General features: G+C 38.5%; 2 protein-coding genes across 2 annotated transcripts; both read left to right on the top strand.

Moving 5' to 3' along the window:
- Positions 1-877: 877 nt before the first annotated feature.
- LOC145238566 (carbohydrate sulfotransferase 13-like) lies at positions 878-9,597 on the top strand. Its single transcript, XM_080101772.1, has 6 exons — positions 878-1,411; positions 2,040-2,200; positions 3,569-3,696; positions 5,136-5,333; positions 6,348-6,476; positions 7,630-9,597. Exons 1-6 carry the CDS (start codon positions 952-954, stop codon positions 7,946-7,948), a joined length of 1,395 nt encoding a protein of 464 aa, XP_079957898.1. The 5' UTR covers positions 878-951; the 3' UTR covers positions 7,949-9,597.
- Positions 9,598-10,366: 769 nt separating this feature from the next.
- On the top strand, positions 10,367-15,614 carry LOC145239705 (carbohydrate sulfotransferase 11-like). The gene is made up of 7 exons (XM_080103089.1): positions 10,367-10,416; positions 10,907-11,185; positions 12,012-12,175; positions 12,630-12,757; positions 13,694-13,900; positions 14,084-14,212; positions 14,892-15,614. The coding sequence occupies exons 2-7, from the start codon at positions 10,918-10,920 to the stop codon at positions 15,199-15,201; spliced, it is 1,206 nt and encodes a 401-aa protein (XP_079959215.1). The 5' UTR covers positions 10,367-10,416; positions 10,907-10,917; the 3' UTR covers positions 15,202-15,614.
- Positions 15,615-15,969: the final 355 nt, after the last annotated feature.

Raw genomic sequence — 15,969 nt, forward strand, 5'->3', positions numbered from 1 at the left:
TTAGCACATTGGTGTAGGTAATTTATTTTTAGTAGGTATTTTCTCAGCCCTTGGAAATAACAGCTTGATATTGAGGTAACACATTACTATGTAGAGCAACAGTATTTTCTCACAGTTTAACCAAAGTGACCTCATCACGAAAGGCAAGACCGGTTACAACTTACAATATAGGCAGATTGAATCTATGCCAATTCTTTACCTTTTCGGTAAATTTCAACGTCAACATAGCATTAAGGTTTACCAGCTTATAGTTAGCGTAGTTCATCAGAGGCTAGAGCGATTATGCCGCGGGGCTTGAATGAGTTGTTGTGTTCGTTTATCGCCCGGACGCGAAGTCGATACGAGCAAACATTGACAGACAACCGAGAACAGGAAATCAGCTTGCCGCGAACCTCGAGAGAGAAGCAGCATGCCGGCTTGTCGTGCTGTTGTCAGCTGGGGCAAAACCTTCTGTACACCGAGCCAGGCTTATTAGCAAATCACCAATGCTTGTATCGTGGTATTTGCTTCCCTGTTATGCGATCGTGTTTTGAAACGCATTTCAAATTGCAGGCCTATTTTTTCACTCATTTGTGGGCTTGTTGTTCGACCAGCTTCATAGCGAATACATTATAGACTCCAAGGCCGTACAAAATTGCCATTTACTTGCCATTATCAATCTCTCACATACACATTTCAGTTCTGCTTTTAATGAAAGATTGTTATTATATATAACGGGTAAACCAGTCCCAGTGGGGGAACGTAAGGGACCCGGTCAGAGCAGGACATTTTTATACTAAACTTCTTACTTGCTATTAGCAATACATCACATACAAATTTGAGTTTGGTTGAAATAAAAGATTTGCCAACAAACTATTGAAATGTTAAATATCGTCATTTTTACTATTTTCCCACCAGGGCCTGTAGAAAAGTACTGCGTCATGATTTAATAGCTGACGCGCGCGGTTGCTGATGGTATTCAATCATGTGAATGAAATGTTCCAGAAACGGGTGCAAGTGGCTGGCGCTTTGGCGGGAATCATCTTCGTAATATCCTTCATCTACAGCGCTACATGGACCAAATCATACACAGCGGGTGTAACACACATCAACCCAAGAAGTGGTTCCTTGAAAAAAATCTACCTCAACGAAAAAGTGAAATACAACCGTGATACTAATGTTTACCAAAAGCCACAGAAAAGGACGGAGTTACATCGCTTCGTGTATAAAGAACCGATAAGGGCGCGTAATTTAAGCTTGCATCGCGCCGAGGATTTGAAGTATGCGAGCTTGTACGGAACAAGGCGCTCGTTTTTTGACTCTTTTATTCATGGATTGCGAGAAACAGATGACACAATTGTGTTAAAGGAAAGTTACGCAACTTGGAATAAGAAATGGATTTCGCTTACCGACAGTGGGATCGACGTCTTAGGTGAGAAATCAGCGGAAACTCAATCCAATCTCAGGGGAAATAAAATACTATCGAGAGTTGTTCCATGCTTCTGTAGTAATCAGATGTTTGTTTTCGATTTAAACATGTCAACTAGTTACAATAAAGTTTGAGTTAAGATAAACATAAATTCATAACTGGGATCAGCTCTGGTGGTGGTGAATGCTTGGTGACCGGCTGATTCGGTATGACGCCTTTAATGGGCCTGGCGTACTGTGATTGGGCTATAAAGTTTGATGTCAGCTTATTGAATTATCTCAAACTTTTTTTGACCGCCTTCCGTGGGTTGCCCGACGAAAACGAGTTTTGAAACTTCTTTAGCTTTGTCTACGTTTTGTTGTACATCGCGGGCAATTTTGTTTCCAGTAAAAGTCCGTGTCATTTGTACATATCTTTAGCTTTGCATACGTCACATATATGTCCCTAAAATTGGTCCCTGTAATTTTTGGCTCCCGTTAACCCAGTATCAAACCTACAGCCCCCACTTCCCCACCGTAATTCATTCAGTTTTAAAGTGGGAATATTTTACATGTCCTAAGACTTCAGTTTTACAAATTTTGTAACTCTTTGGTAAAAACTGTTCACTTCAGCTTTTAATTGTTCACCCCAGCTCAGCGCAAACTTCACAACGTTTCCACGGAAGATAAATACATCAATAGAAGGACGGAAATCATGGACCGATGTAGTCAGCATACACGGAATCGACACGTGGATCTGTCGCGGATGGTCTACGACGATCGGCATAAAACAATAATGTGTGTTGTTCCCAAGGTATGTGTCAATTTGAAAGCCTTTTGAATTTTAGCTTTTGCAATCGAACATGTATAATCAGTGGTGGGATTCAGCCGCTTCGCACCGGTTCAATAGAACCGTCTCACGAACTTTATGAGATCAGCGAACCGGTTAGCATTACTGATGGTTACTGTCAATGGACTTTTTGTAACAGAACCGGCTGAAAAATATGACTTTTGTGATAGAACCGACCGACAAAAAAATTAAATCCCGCCACTGTGTATACGCCAGCACACCAAACCTATGCATAACTTAGAATGTACCACCTGAAATAGATTTACGAAAAGTTTGATTACTTTAATGCGACACATGTGCTTGCTTGTTGACGATATCTTAGGTCGTAAAATGTGATTATGAATCCCTACTACCACAAAACCACCCGCCACGACCTTGTAATGTTTTATTTACACACATCAGGTCCGGAGCGTGGTGTGGAACTTGGTTACATCCATGTTTTGGTGTTAATACAAGCTGGAAACTTTTGCTAAAATTACTGTCGTATACAGAACAAATATGTTTTGCTTATGTACGCATTTTAAGTGTCTAAAAAGGCAAATATCGCCCGACGCTTAACATGAGCCCTTCACGCACTTTTCCATCAAAAATTGACAAAAACGTTCCCGGAAATACAATCTTGCAACACCATTGAACTTTACAAGGAAGGGCTTGCTTTTTAAGCGTTGTTGTTTTTGTTAATTTAATTTGGCACCGGTGGGATTCGAACCCGAGTTGTTTTGGGGGGAAATGTAAACATAGAATTTTGTCTAACTTAGTTTCCGCCTATCGCGGAAGAACGACATCATGGCTTGTGTCTTGTGCAGTAAACAATGTGACACATTTAGCTGGGTTTTATCCAGTTTAATTAAATCATACAAGGTCTGGCCGTTTCCATTTTTGTTCTGTTGTTTCCATGCAAAGAATCAGGCCATGCAAAGTGTTGCCAAAGTTAGCAGCTCTGTTTGTTATAGAAGTAACAGATCGAAAGCGGAAACGGCCAGACCTTGTATATGGTCAAATTGAACTGGATAAAACCCCGGCCAAGTGCGTTTTATGCAGTAAACAATTCGACACATTTGGCTGGGATTTTATTCAGTTCAATTAAATATAATATACAGGCCTGATCGTTCCTGTTTTTGTTCTAATACTTCAATGCACACAAACAGCTAATGCTGCGCAAAGTGTTGCGATTTAGTAAAAGGTTTTATTCAGTTCATTTAAATATATTTCACCAAATCTGTGCCCTTTCTGTTTTTACCTACATGCAAACAATTGTTTAATGCTGTATTATTGTCAAAGTTTGCCGCTTCATTTGTTTTAGATTCTACTTTAACGTGTTTGTTTCCATAGGCTGCTTGCACGACATGGAAACGCATTATGTGGTATTTGATGGGAAAAGAGAACAACCAATCTGCTCTTCCATTTATTGACCCGAAGCTTTTGGTGTTAAACAACGGTTACATTTCAACACTAGACAAGTAATGAAGTCATTTCTCCTCTTCTGCTTTGGCTATTTAACTGTGCTGTGCCGCTTGACTTGCATTACTAATGATGCCATAACATTCAAGCAAACTTTTCAATTACAATTTAATGCTTGGTTAAGTAAACTTTTCCATGTTGGGTATCAATGGCTATGGGTTGATTGGCTTGATATATGACCTCTGTTGACCTTTGGAAGTTGATTTATCCGTTAACATTAATGTTGTAAACGGGCCTGTATATGTGGCCCGAACTGGATGTAAAAAATAGCCACACTAGCCCCGAAAATTAGTGCAACTACGACACAAATGAGCCCGAGGGTGAACGCATAGAATCAGGCCTGCTTAAAACCCGTACCCGACCCGGAAGGCTTGATCACACTTACAACTACAGTCGTTTGCATTGGATATTTTGTCCCACAGGATTTTTTTACAAGTAGGAACTAGTGAATGCGAGTGGGTTAGGACATGGCGATGATAAAGTAATTGACGAGTCTATTTGATTCATTTATAGTGCTACAAAGTTATGATAATAAGGTATGTTCCGCCGGCTAAATGAACAAATCGCTAGTTGGCTTGACAAAAACAAACATAAGTTTGAATTGAAGTGGGCAATGCTAATATGGAATCTTTTATTTCCGTGTGTACATTCCTTATGAATGGAATCAGCCTAGAACGCCCTTTGCCCACAACCAATATAACAGTAATAAGCTTCAATGCCGACCTGAAATTTGGGAGCTGAAATTAACAATGGGATTTTCAATGTTGAAACTGGAACTATTTTAAAGTGAAGTGTTAAGGGGATCTCAACAGGTTTCAAGTGTAAGATTAAAACTCGTTGTGCCAAGCCAAACAAATTATGTCATCACTGTATCTGTTTGGGATCTTTTGTAAATAAACCGCAGCCAGACTTAGACCGGGTGGAAAAAAAATTCTCGCAACAAAATCAATTTGCTCTTAATCAACGCCCCAATGTTTATCCGTATACATCGCTATGTTGGCTTAACGTGGTTTTTCTCCAACTAACCACAGCGAACGCAGAATGAATTGAAAACTGACTGAATCTCGAATTGCAACGCCCTTAATAAATCTCAATTTCGACAGCCACTTTGATTGTATGTGCGGTGTCCAAAATTGAACATTTCTATTTGTTCAGTCTTGCTTGGTATGAAAACACACCAACATATTGTTGTTACGTTTCGGTTGTAACCAAGCGTAACTTAAACGTAAACTTGAAGAAACCGGATAGTTCGAACCAAGCACGAGGTGCATCCAAAAAGAAGTGCTTATTATAACTTGCCCACACACATGCAACAACTTCCAAGATTGACTGCCTTCATTCAGTCGCATATTACTATTTGCTTCCACCCCTATAGTAAATCACACATCACTGGTTCCTTTGCGCAAAAACAGGTGTATTGACGTCATTCGCTTTTCAGACTGAGCAAAACCGAGGCACTTCGTCGACTGGACACCTACACGACTTTTTTCGTGATGCGTCAACCGTACGAACGCCTGGTTTCCGCATACAGCAGCAAATTTACTGATCGCTCGAAGGCAACTTACATGATGAGGCTGGGCAGGTGGATCGCCCTGCGCCAATCGTCACTTTACCTACACGGCATACAGACCACGAAGTAAGCAGATATATAAGAGTTTTGAAAACTTGTCTCATTTGTCCATAAATGACAAATTTAACCAAGATACTGGTGATGCTCTCTGATTTATCCACATCACAAGATTGAAAGTTCAAAATTAAGTCATTCATCTTTTTGCTTTAGAATGCATACATACGCAGTATCTTAGCCAAATTGTTTCTTTCAAAAGACTTTAAATCCCCTTTTAACAAGTTTGATAGGCCTGGCGAACTTTGTTATATAATGGAGTGTGCCGTGATCGCAGATGTGCGTAAACGCTTCAGGGTTGATCCCATTACCAAAAAGACATGTTCAAGTGACATTGCGTTAGTTTGTTCAACCAAGCAGTGAACATGTAACTCCGGTTTTATGCTCAACTACTACTTTTTGTAAACACGAAATGTCCTCGTCTACAGCTAAAGTAGTAAACACAGTAGCGAGTACAACACGATACAATGCGACAGAGCGAAGCTTCGATAACACTTATCAAACGGAAAATGAATTTTACCTTTATGACGACGTTTAGAAGACGAATTGTATAAGCAGCAGCTGTGTTTCGTCCTATTGTATGTGTTTTAGAAATTTCAACCATAAACTAACACAGAATCATAGCAAAACTTCATTTGTGTTTTTAAATAAATTAAGCGGTTAACCCTTGGTATGGAATTATCAAAGTCGTGGTTTTTAAGTTGAAATATTACGACCAGTAAACTGTGAACCTAATTGTTGTAACAAAACAAGCGATGAACTTTGCAACGTAAATTACATTATAGTTTACATTACATAACGAAAAATTAACATCTTATAAATTAATGTGACGCTTCCAAATTTGTTTTGTGAAACATTTTTACGGTAAACCATCAGTACACTGGTTACTTCTGTTTAGGCCCATTCACTGAGTTTCGGGTTTAGCGAGTAGCTTTTTTGTCACGACTAAGTAATGCGAGTGAATCATAGAACGATATTATCTGTGGAAAGCCTGCAAGACTTTTTACGACTTCATTTGTTTTTCAGACATCGCCCACTAAAATCAATTTTAGATGATCCAGCGTTTATTGAATTGACCAAAGCTGAACAGGAAGATGTTAGGAAATATGTAAAGGTTATGGAAACGGGCCAAGTTTCATTCCAACAGTTTATAAGGTGAGGAAAGGCAAATTTTCAAATATTTCAAACACTTTTAATCCATTCCAGCGCTTCAGAATATTCAACCTACCGGCTTTCAAGGAGGTGATTTTTTTGAAACATATTTTTGTTATGAAGCTCCAAACGTGCTGTTGCTTCTGATCGGAGTTGTAATTCGGGTCGGTTTCGGGCTTTAGCATGAAAAAAACGGGCTTGATTCGGGCCTGGCTTTACACTTGGAAAATGTTTTGCTACAAATCATCAACCTTTACGTTCAATTCGGATTCTTTCAAAAAGAAAAAAAGTTTCAGCCCAGTTTTCGGGCTTGTGTCTTCTAGTTCGGGCTGAATTCAAGTCAATAAATCACATGTTGATTTTAATCATGCCTCCTATTAACGTCAGCATTAGCTTTTTTGATTAAATAAAGCTGGATTTAAATTATCAGATCATATGACTTTACTTGATAAACGTGTACGTCGTGATTTCAACGGATTTTGTCCGAGCTAGCGATGCGTCATTTGGAAATGAATTGTTATTTCGTTCAAACATTGATTCGATACTTTGGATCCGATATATGTATCGAATACATGTCTATAGGCTCGCGAAATTCAAAATATATTTAAATACAATCTCATTGGTAAGAATTTGTCACCTAAAATAAACGCGATTATGTGGTAAGTTAAATACTGCGTTGCATGTTATTATGAACTGACAAATTAATCTCTACTGTTTAATACAACAGAGTCACAAACGTTTTAGCTTTCATGAAAATTGAGCAGTTGCGCCTGTGTGCAACAAGGTAGAGAATCTTGGAATATTCTAAAGTAATAGTTGCGAATCCAACGATATGCAATGCATTTTTGTAACCAACGCTTTGTCGCAAATGCTGATGGCAACTGCTGAAATATTGGGCCTCTTTCAGTACGACACCTGCAATAGGACTGACTTATCTTTTAGCACAGTTTGATATCCATAATTTTGATGCTAGAAGTGACACACCTTAAATTTAACGGTTTTCGTTAAAATGATAATGTCTGCTTGCTGGCGGAGTTAAGGTTTGGCTGCAAATCTCTTATGTCATCAGATACACCCACAACATATATGCTTTTCCAAGCTCGGTAATAGATTTTGTTTTTGGGCTGAGTTTGATTTGTCTAATTATCATCATCAGGTACATTCTCTCAGAGGAACGCTCGAAACCGTTATATCGTTGGGACGTACATTGGCGACCTCAGTTGACATTGTGTAACCCTTGTGTTGTAAACTACGATTATATCGTGAAATTCGAGGACCTCGCCGAAGATGGCAACGTATTGTTGGAGCATTTACAGCAGGAAGACCCTCCGGACCGACAAATCCGACTTGAACCTGGGAAGCCTTGGATTAACGACACTGTAGCTAAGGGTTACTACGACACATTGACTAATATCGAAGATAGAGGGATAAGGAAAGTTTACGAAAAAGACCTTTCCCTTCTTGGTTACTCGTAGCAAAATGTTAACGCATGTAGATGTAGAAAAGGGATTTTGAAATCGTGTTTTATGCAAAAAATATACATAACCTTTCAGAAGAATTTATCGGAGCTCATATACTCTAAACCAATTCTATTTCATTCCAAAATATCGAGTTTCAAAATTTGATGTAATATTAGAGCAAATTTTAACACTTTGAAATGTCATGTTTTTCAGGTTTGTAGAGCTCTTCTGGCAAATGGCAGCAATAGCTTATATATGTCCCCTTTTTCGTTGCATTGTCCTGTTTCTAACCTCTCTTTACCTTTCTAATTTTCACTCTTAAAAACTGTTATTGTTTATGCGTTGTGTCGCTGTAAGCTGCAATTTTTTTTATGTTGCAACCCAATATTGCTGCCAAATTAGTGAACACGTTTTAGTGTCGCAGAAAAATTGCTTCGTGGGGAAGTTTTGAACCCGGGGATGTACCTAGATCCTTTGTTGAATCTGGAGTTGAACCGAAACCTGCTAAATTTAATCCACTACTAAATGAGTGCTTCATGAAATGTGAATCTAGTTTTTGTTGAAAGAAACTTTTTCTGCCGTGCAGAAGACGTTATAAGCTTAATTTTATGTGCAGTGTTTTTATGTGCACTGGTACTAATTTTGTTTGTAAGTTTTGCTGTGCAAAAGATGTTATTGTGTACATGCGATGGATTTGGTACAGAACACCAGAACGATAAATAAGTTCTTAAACTATTTATTAAATAACTGCCAAACGCAAAATAAGTTAGTAACGCACCTGCCATTATCTGAGATTTTTTGCGCGTTTTCCTTTAAAAAAATCTTTTTAAAAAACATTGCAGCTCGGTTCTCCTTTAACTTTGAGCAGTGCATCAATCGACATCGCGGTACACGTTAATGCAGGTCACCGGCGGCACTGATTGCATCTCCCGTGTCACGATTTCTATCATATACACTGAATCCGTTTCATCCCATGGGAAGCGGCCTTCGTAAATTATTCATTATTAATCCGGAGCATCGGGGCTCGGCTGTGATGCGAATCCCGCGGGCTTAACCCAGAGATTGTTCATAAACAATAAAATAGTGTTGTGTTTAAATTGACGGCAAATCGCAAATGTTTCATGCAAAAGCCTATAGTACATTTTTCAATGTTATACACTGGATGCTTGAAATGTTTTAAACCTATTACCGTCTTTGTTGCGCAAATAATACAAACCTCTTGTTAACTCTATTACTCCTGGTGATTTGATTTCATCTTCAACTTTATGTTAATCTCAGTGATCCACAAACGCAAACGTGCACAACAGATTGTTTACAATCCGCAATAACAAAGTTCCGGAACCCCTACTTTGAGGTAACACGATGCAACACCGTCGGTAGCAGTTTTTTACGAGCTCGCGTACGACACCATGCGCATTTTTTTCGCAGGTCATTTGACTTCCCAGAAACATTTCAAAGGTTTTTTCAAGGGGCCCAGACTTTACTAGTGCGCCAAACTGTGCCATGTTCAAAGTCGAACAAGTAATTTAAACTCCAATGTGCGTTTGTTAGTTTGTTTTTTACCGCATTTTTTCGTTTATAGTTTGTGTTTAAACGATACATGTTTTACTTTGTACCGAGTACAATTACTTTGCAATTTTGTTTTAATAAAAACTATTTCGTTATTTCCTTGCTGTAGAAGCCCACATAGTCGAGTGACGCCACATAGTCAAGTGATTATGTGACTCTGTCGCCTCCGTTTTTGTCTCGAAGTCATTTGTTTATTTGATTCAAAACATAAAAAGTCGTCGTAGATTTAAAATACAACAGAAAACAGAGAACTGAGAATTCATTGAGTGGACAGTATTTGCCCCCTGACAGTCAACATTCGCGTGTTTGAAGCCAGCTGTGTTATTCCCACATTCGTAACGCCGCTACAATACCGTACGACTTAGTAACAGCCAATTGTATTGAACGCCTTGCTCCAAATATAGAAAGAGCTCGTCGGATTTGGTGTTGTTAGAAGCGTGTTTCAATATCTATCATTAAAATACAAAGATTCATTAAAGACATTAAAATATAAGCTTCATTTAACCCACCACGTGACTCAAATGTGGTTCTTTCAATCAACAGAGACATAGAAATCATAATTTGGATTTATTCAGTTGAAAACGTTGTGACGCCAATTGTTTCGTCCAACAAAGGGGTTTTCCGGTCGAACAATACTTTGCGTCCTTAATTATTACATCACACACGATGTAATGCATTTTAAAACGAAGACTGTTTATACAGATTTGCAAAGAAGTAGGGATGTATTCTGCCATCAACAATCTGCGCCATGATTTGTTTATTAAAGACTAGTTATGATGTTGACTTTCAGTAATGTTTCTCCACAATCTCGATAATGTGATGCTTTATCTAAATCCGTTCCGCTTGCCGAACCAGTGGCGTATCACGTTCAGCAGTTTGAGGTTTGTTTTCAGGTAAACTTGAAGTCGAAACAGGTACTGACCTTTAGTAAGAAGCTGGGTTTCTTTTAGCTGTTTTAATGTAGTTTTGTACATGTTATATAATATTAGTCAAATTTAGAATTGCAGTTGAGTGTCCTACTAAAATATAACCAGTACTATTAAACTAACAATGCCTAAAATGTGTATGTGCGTGAGATTAGTGGAAGACAAATTTTGCTGTGAAATTATGTTTAGCACAAGTAAAAGTAAAAAAAAGGGTCAGTGGCTTCAAAAACAAAGGTTTCCAAGACAAAGACCTTCCCATAGCATACTGTACTTGACTTGATTAATCATTCAAGCAAACAACCACTGAACAGGGCAATAATTCATACACAGTTGAAGTTCATTTTCTGCTTCAAAGTCAAGTACAGTTCAGGTCAAGAAAAAACATCTAAGTCTCTATGTTAGAAAAATTTGAAATGGTTGCAAAAACATGTTTTTTATTCTTCCTCCAACTGCTAATTATTTTGTTTTCGGCTTCTAGCCTGCGGCAAAATGCTTCGAATTCCATATTCCATCAGGAAGTTTGTGCTGAAAACTGTTCTGATTACTTTGGTGTGCTTGATAATTGATTTGTTGTTGTGGCATCATGGTATATCTTTTTTGCCAAAAATGAATGACCATGCGGTGACCCACGATGTAAATGTGGATAAGCTCAAATTTGCTGAAAGCACTACAACTGAAACTCCTAAAACTGAAGAGAAACCCAACAAATACAAAGTAGTTTGGAAAAAATTAAGTTTGCAAGACAGACAGCTGCTAGGTAAGACTGTAAAATATTATTTTTCTTTTTCCCATTACTGTACATTAGGCCTGCAAAAGGCAAAACAGAGATTCAGATTCGCCTTTATCAGTTTTCGTTTTGCTTATGTTCAGTTTTTCATTGAGCAACGGGTTTACAAGCTTTTATTGAGTGCCGTTAAACAAATATTTTTAATTAAGCGACGTTATATGTGATGGATTGCCAAAGCAGAACTTGATGTTTTTTAAAACAAAAGCCGAATCAGACCTGTAAAAAGTTGATAAAACTGCGGCACAAAAGATGTGAGGCGCGAATCAAGCCCGTTTTTATTAAACTCGGGCCCGAACCTGCCCGAAGAGTGCGCAAAACCAACGGACCCGCTAAATTAGACAGTCCTGGCAAATACAGCAATACATAACAACATTGGAAAAAACCTATTCGGAGACTGTAAGTCGGGCCGGGTTCGGGCTTAGGTTTTCCCAAAAATGCGGACTTAATTCGGCCTGACTTTACACTCTGTCAGTATTTAAAAAATAAAAATAAACTTAACTAGCTATGTAGCTAGTTGCTGGACCTGACCTAAACAACCCTAAAACGACTTGTTCAAGACCAATTGTGTATTGTGTTTGTTGTCTTTCCTGGGGCTTCAAATATATAGGTCTGTCAATCAAACTTTTAGGCCTAAACAGGCTTTTCAAAAACGATTCGGGTTTGGCCCGGGTTTCGGGCTTGTACTATCGGGTTTGGCCCGCGTTTGGGCTCCAGTTTCAGGCCCGTTTACAACTCTGTTCGGAGAAGCGTCATCTTCCGTGCAGCTCTTTTGTCAGTTCTGCGTATTTTTTTACAGAAGCCAAGCCTGTACACGAACTATCAACAGGGGAACCTTACCTCGGTCGAAAACAGGCAATGCAGGAAAAATGTCGACAACTTTCGAATGAGAACCATGATATCGAGTTATCGAGGATGGTTTACGACGACAAGCATAAGTTTGTGATGTGTGTTGTACCCAAGGTAAGATGAGATGTCGTATAAAGTGGTTTTGTCAAAAAAGCAAAAATGCTTTTTACAAAAATCTTGATTAGGAACATAACTGCCAGGGAAGTTATATACAATGTAAAGCATTATTTTCTGCAACAAATCCAACCAGTCGTTCCTGTTATTTTTTGTTTGAAACGTCTGTAACTAATAATAAAATTTCTCAATGCGTTCTTCTTTGCAGTTGGCATGTTCAAATTTTTCTACGGTTTGAAACGTGCTGACCTATAAGTTTTGTTTAGCCTACTCATATTTACCCCAAATAATGTCAAATTTATCACTTGGCATTTGACCTGCATTAAGGGTGTAAAAAATTCTTGCTGAATTTACCCTATGTTAAAAGTTACCATAAATGATTTTTTGTGACGCAATTTGCTTATATTTGGTTGGTGACTTTATACGCATGAATTGAAACCGGTTATTTCGCCAGGCTGCCTCTACCACATGGAGAAGCTTTGCATGGTATCTGCTGGAAAAAGTCAAAACAAAAGAGGAACTACGTCACGTTGATCAAGCCAAAACCATATTAAACCGCGGAAATCTTCCCACGCTAGCCAGGTACCACTGGAAGTTATATTTAGGCTATCTCACATATTAATAACAGCGTTGTATTTGTTCAGCTAAGTGTTAAACTTTGTGCTGGTTACAATCGGATTAAAGTGGTCCTTGTATACATTAGTACAAACATTTACATATTAAAAAAAAAACTTATTTTAAACTTAAAAAAACACGTTTGTCAACGACCCGTTGGATGATTTTATAACATTGGCAACCAAGTATTTATGACTGGGCAACCAATTTAATTGAACTTTTAAAACGAAACTTGCAAAACCTTTACACTTTTTCATGCATTACCCTATTTTAACCACTGGACCAGACCACATAGTTATAGTACATACTGTTACAAAAATGCCGATTTTCTACCTTAAATTGTTTTCAAATTAGTAGGGATGTGCCAAAACTGCAAATGTTCTGTTTGGTCGAGCACCGAGCATCTCGCTTTAATGCTCGGTGCTCGGCCGAGCATGCTCATTATGACGTCACAAAAAATCCCCTTTCTACGTTTTAGCTCTACAACCCCTCTTACGTCACCGACGGTGTTTCATTAAGCTGTACATGCTCATAAAGTACGCTTTTTTCCACCATCTAGTGCATTTTTGAAATCATTCGTTTTTGTTCATAAACCCCCTTCAGAACACTAGTTACATATGTCAGCAGGGCATGAATATGCAAATTTAACGCTCGGGTCAGTTTGTGCAACTGCTCGGCCGAGCACCGAGCATTAAAAACAGCGATGCTCGGTACCGAGTACTCGGGTTCTGGCTCGGTTCGGCGCATCCCTACAAATTAGTACACCTATTGAAGGCTATTCGGTATGACGTCTTCAACAGGGCTGGCGTACTATAAATTAAATAAATCGTAATCGCTGGTATACATAGACGCTTCAGGGCTGATACCAGTTTTGAATGTTCATCTTATATTATTGTTTTTAAGTTTAAACAGCTCAGAGGCGATGAAACGCCTTTCAACTTATACAACCTTCTTTGCGATGCGGCATCCATTTGACCGCTTGGTGTCAGCACACGACAGCAAATTTACTCCCAGAGACCCGGACATGACGTACAAAATGAACTTCGGCAGAAGGATCGCTATTGGTCAGGCTAAAAATCACATGCACGGGATTCCTGTCAACAACAAACTGTAAGTACTTGCTGTGAATCACACTTGGTACTGTAACTTTTCTTGGTACTTCAGGTTTGCCTGGTACCACAGGTTTGTTTGGTACAGCAGGTATAAACGTTTCAAAAGTAGTACGCTTTGTTTTCTTTGTTTTCAACAAACTACTTGTGTATATTTGTTGTTTAACTTGTTGCGTTTCCACAGAACCTCTGATCATTTTAACTTGGAAAATCTCCCCGAATATCAAAAGTTGAATGACGTGGAAAAGTCTGACGTAGCAGAATATGTGAAGATTATTCGGAGTGGGGAGATCCCCTTTCGACAATTCGCAAAGTGAGAAAAAGTGCAAATTTACTCAAATCAAATTTGCAGCCTTGTAGATCACTTTATCAGCGAATATACGGTTGTGATATCGGAAAACAGTTGATTAAAACGTTTCGACAGAGATTGTCGAAACGTCTGAACGATGTATTCTTTATACACCACTACCTTGGCAGTAATGTTTATGATTAAAGTTGATTAAAACATTCGCGAATATTTTTTCACTTTTTTGTTATCTTTAATACTGTGGGTGGTTTGAAAAAAACTTACCATACAGAAAAAAAAGCATTCTGCCCCAAACCAATTAACGCTATTGGTTTAAAAGCGACACAATATGATGATAATCACATTTTTGTTTTCGAAAAGTTCTCTGACTTCATACCTCTGCTGTTTTTTTGTTTGTCGCTATAGCGAAATATTGAAAAGACAACGGAGTATAGGCGTTTGCTATGACAATAATTGCTGACGTAGCAAATTCTCGACTTAGCAATTATTGCCATTGCAAACACCCATGCTTCGTTGCGCCACCTACCAGAAATTAGCAGGCACATGCCGTGAGTTCTGGTGTTATTATCTCTACCAGAATATTGATTACTTTATCCAGCTGTAATATTATAACGCCAAACCTAAAATATCTTGTTTTATTAGTGCTACTGCCTAATATTCACCGTGACGTTTATTGATTTTGTAGATACGTTGCCAACCAACAACAAGCGACGAATATGGATGTACACTGGCGCCCTCAAGTGTCGCTATGCAACCCCTGCGCTGTGAATTACGATTTTGTCATCAAGTTTGAAGACCTGAGCACTGACTCGAACAAAATCTTGGAATATTTGCAAAGGGGTGAACCTGAAGAACGAAAATTGAGGCTCAAATTGATTCCATCGCTTGTGACCAACAACAAAACCATAGAACAGATGAAAACTTTAGACTCTCGGACAAAACAGCGATTAGAGAAAATTTATGGGGACGATTTTGCAATTTTGGGTTATAATTAAATGTTTAGTATAAATGCATGGTGACATTGCATGATTAGTAAGCTTCAAACAGAGTCCAACTAATTTGGTGGGGCACTTGTTTGCAGCCTGCTACCGCTCCTAAACTGAAGAGCCGCAATGTAGCCCCTGTACAGCAAATGTCTTGTTACCAGCTTCACTGACTAGACCTATAACAGGTCGAAACCGTGTGCACTGTCTGCAAACAAGTGTTCGATTTACAACGAAACAAAAGCTCGCCGGCAAAATACACCAAAACTGTGACCATAGACACCCAAATGCAAGATCGTTTTTTTGTTACTTTATTTATTGATTTTTATTTTAGTTTGTCAACTGCGTTGCTTTAATTTTAGTCGCCTTTAAAGTGATGATTATGGGTTTGTAATATCACTTAAAACACGCATTCGCAAATAGCATTTGTCAGAGTCATGTTATGCTCGATATAAACAGCACTAACAATTATTTTTCATGTGCCTTCATTTAAATCTTTATTATTATTTGTTTGGGTTTTTTCGCGTTGTAATTTATGTACTTTGCATCATAACTGACCAGAGTTAACCGTGGCACAACCAGTAGTGTATGGGCCCTTGTGTTCATCGTTGGTTAGGTTAACGATAACCAAACCAATAGAATGAAAAGTCAGGCCATTCGGACATAAGTATGAATGAAACGGGTTTGATTCAGGCCTGACTTCACACTATAGACCACAATCGTGTCGTATTTCCATCTTGATAAATCTAACTGTCGGTAATGAGTAGGGCTTTTTTGTAA

The sequence above is a fragment of the Phallusia mammillata genome, chromosome 7, assembly GCF_965637545.1.
Source record: "Phallusia mammillata chromosome 7, kaPhaMamm4.hap1.1, whole genome shotgun sequence".
Lineage (NCBI taxonomy): Eukaryota > Metazoa > Chordata > Ascidiacea > Phlebobranchia > Ascidiidae > Phallusia > Phallusia mammillata.

Coding starts and splice junctions, on each gene's coding strand:
- LOC145238566 (XM_080101772.1), top strand. CDS start 952: ATGGTATTCAATCATGTGAATGAAATGTTCCAGAAACGGGTGCAAGTG. Junction 1,412..2,039: donor CAGTGGGATCGACGTCTTAG/GTGAGAAATCAG, acceptor TGTTCACCCCAG/CTCAGCGCAAACTTCACAAC. Junction 6,477..7,629: donor TCATTCCAACAGTTTATAAG/GTGAGGAAAGGC, acceptor TATCATCATCAG/GTACATTCTCTCAGAGGAAC.
- LOC145239705 (XM_080103089.1), top strand. CDS start 10,918: ATGCTTCGAATTCCATATTCCATCAGGAAGTTTGTGCTGAAAACTGTT. Junction 11,186..12,011: donor GCAAGACAGACAGCTGCTAG/GTAAGACTGTAA, acceptor ATTTTTTTACAG/AAGCCAAGCCTGTACACGAA. Junction 14,213..14,891: donor CCCTTTCGACAATTCGCAAA/GTGAGAAAAAGT, acceptor TTGATTTTGTAG/ATACGTTGCCAACCAACAAC.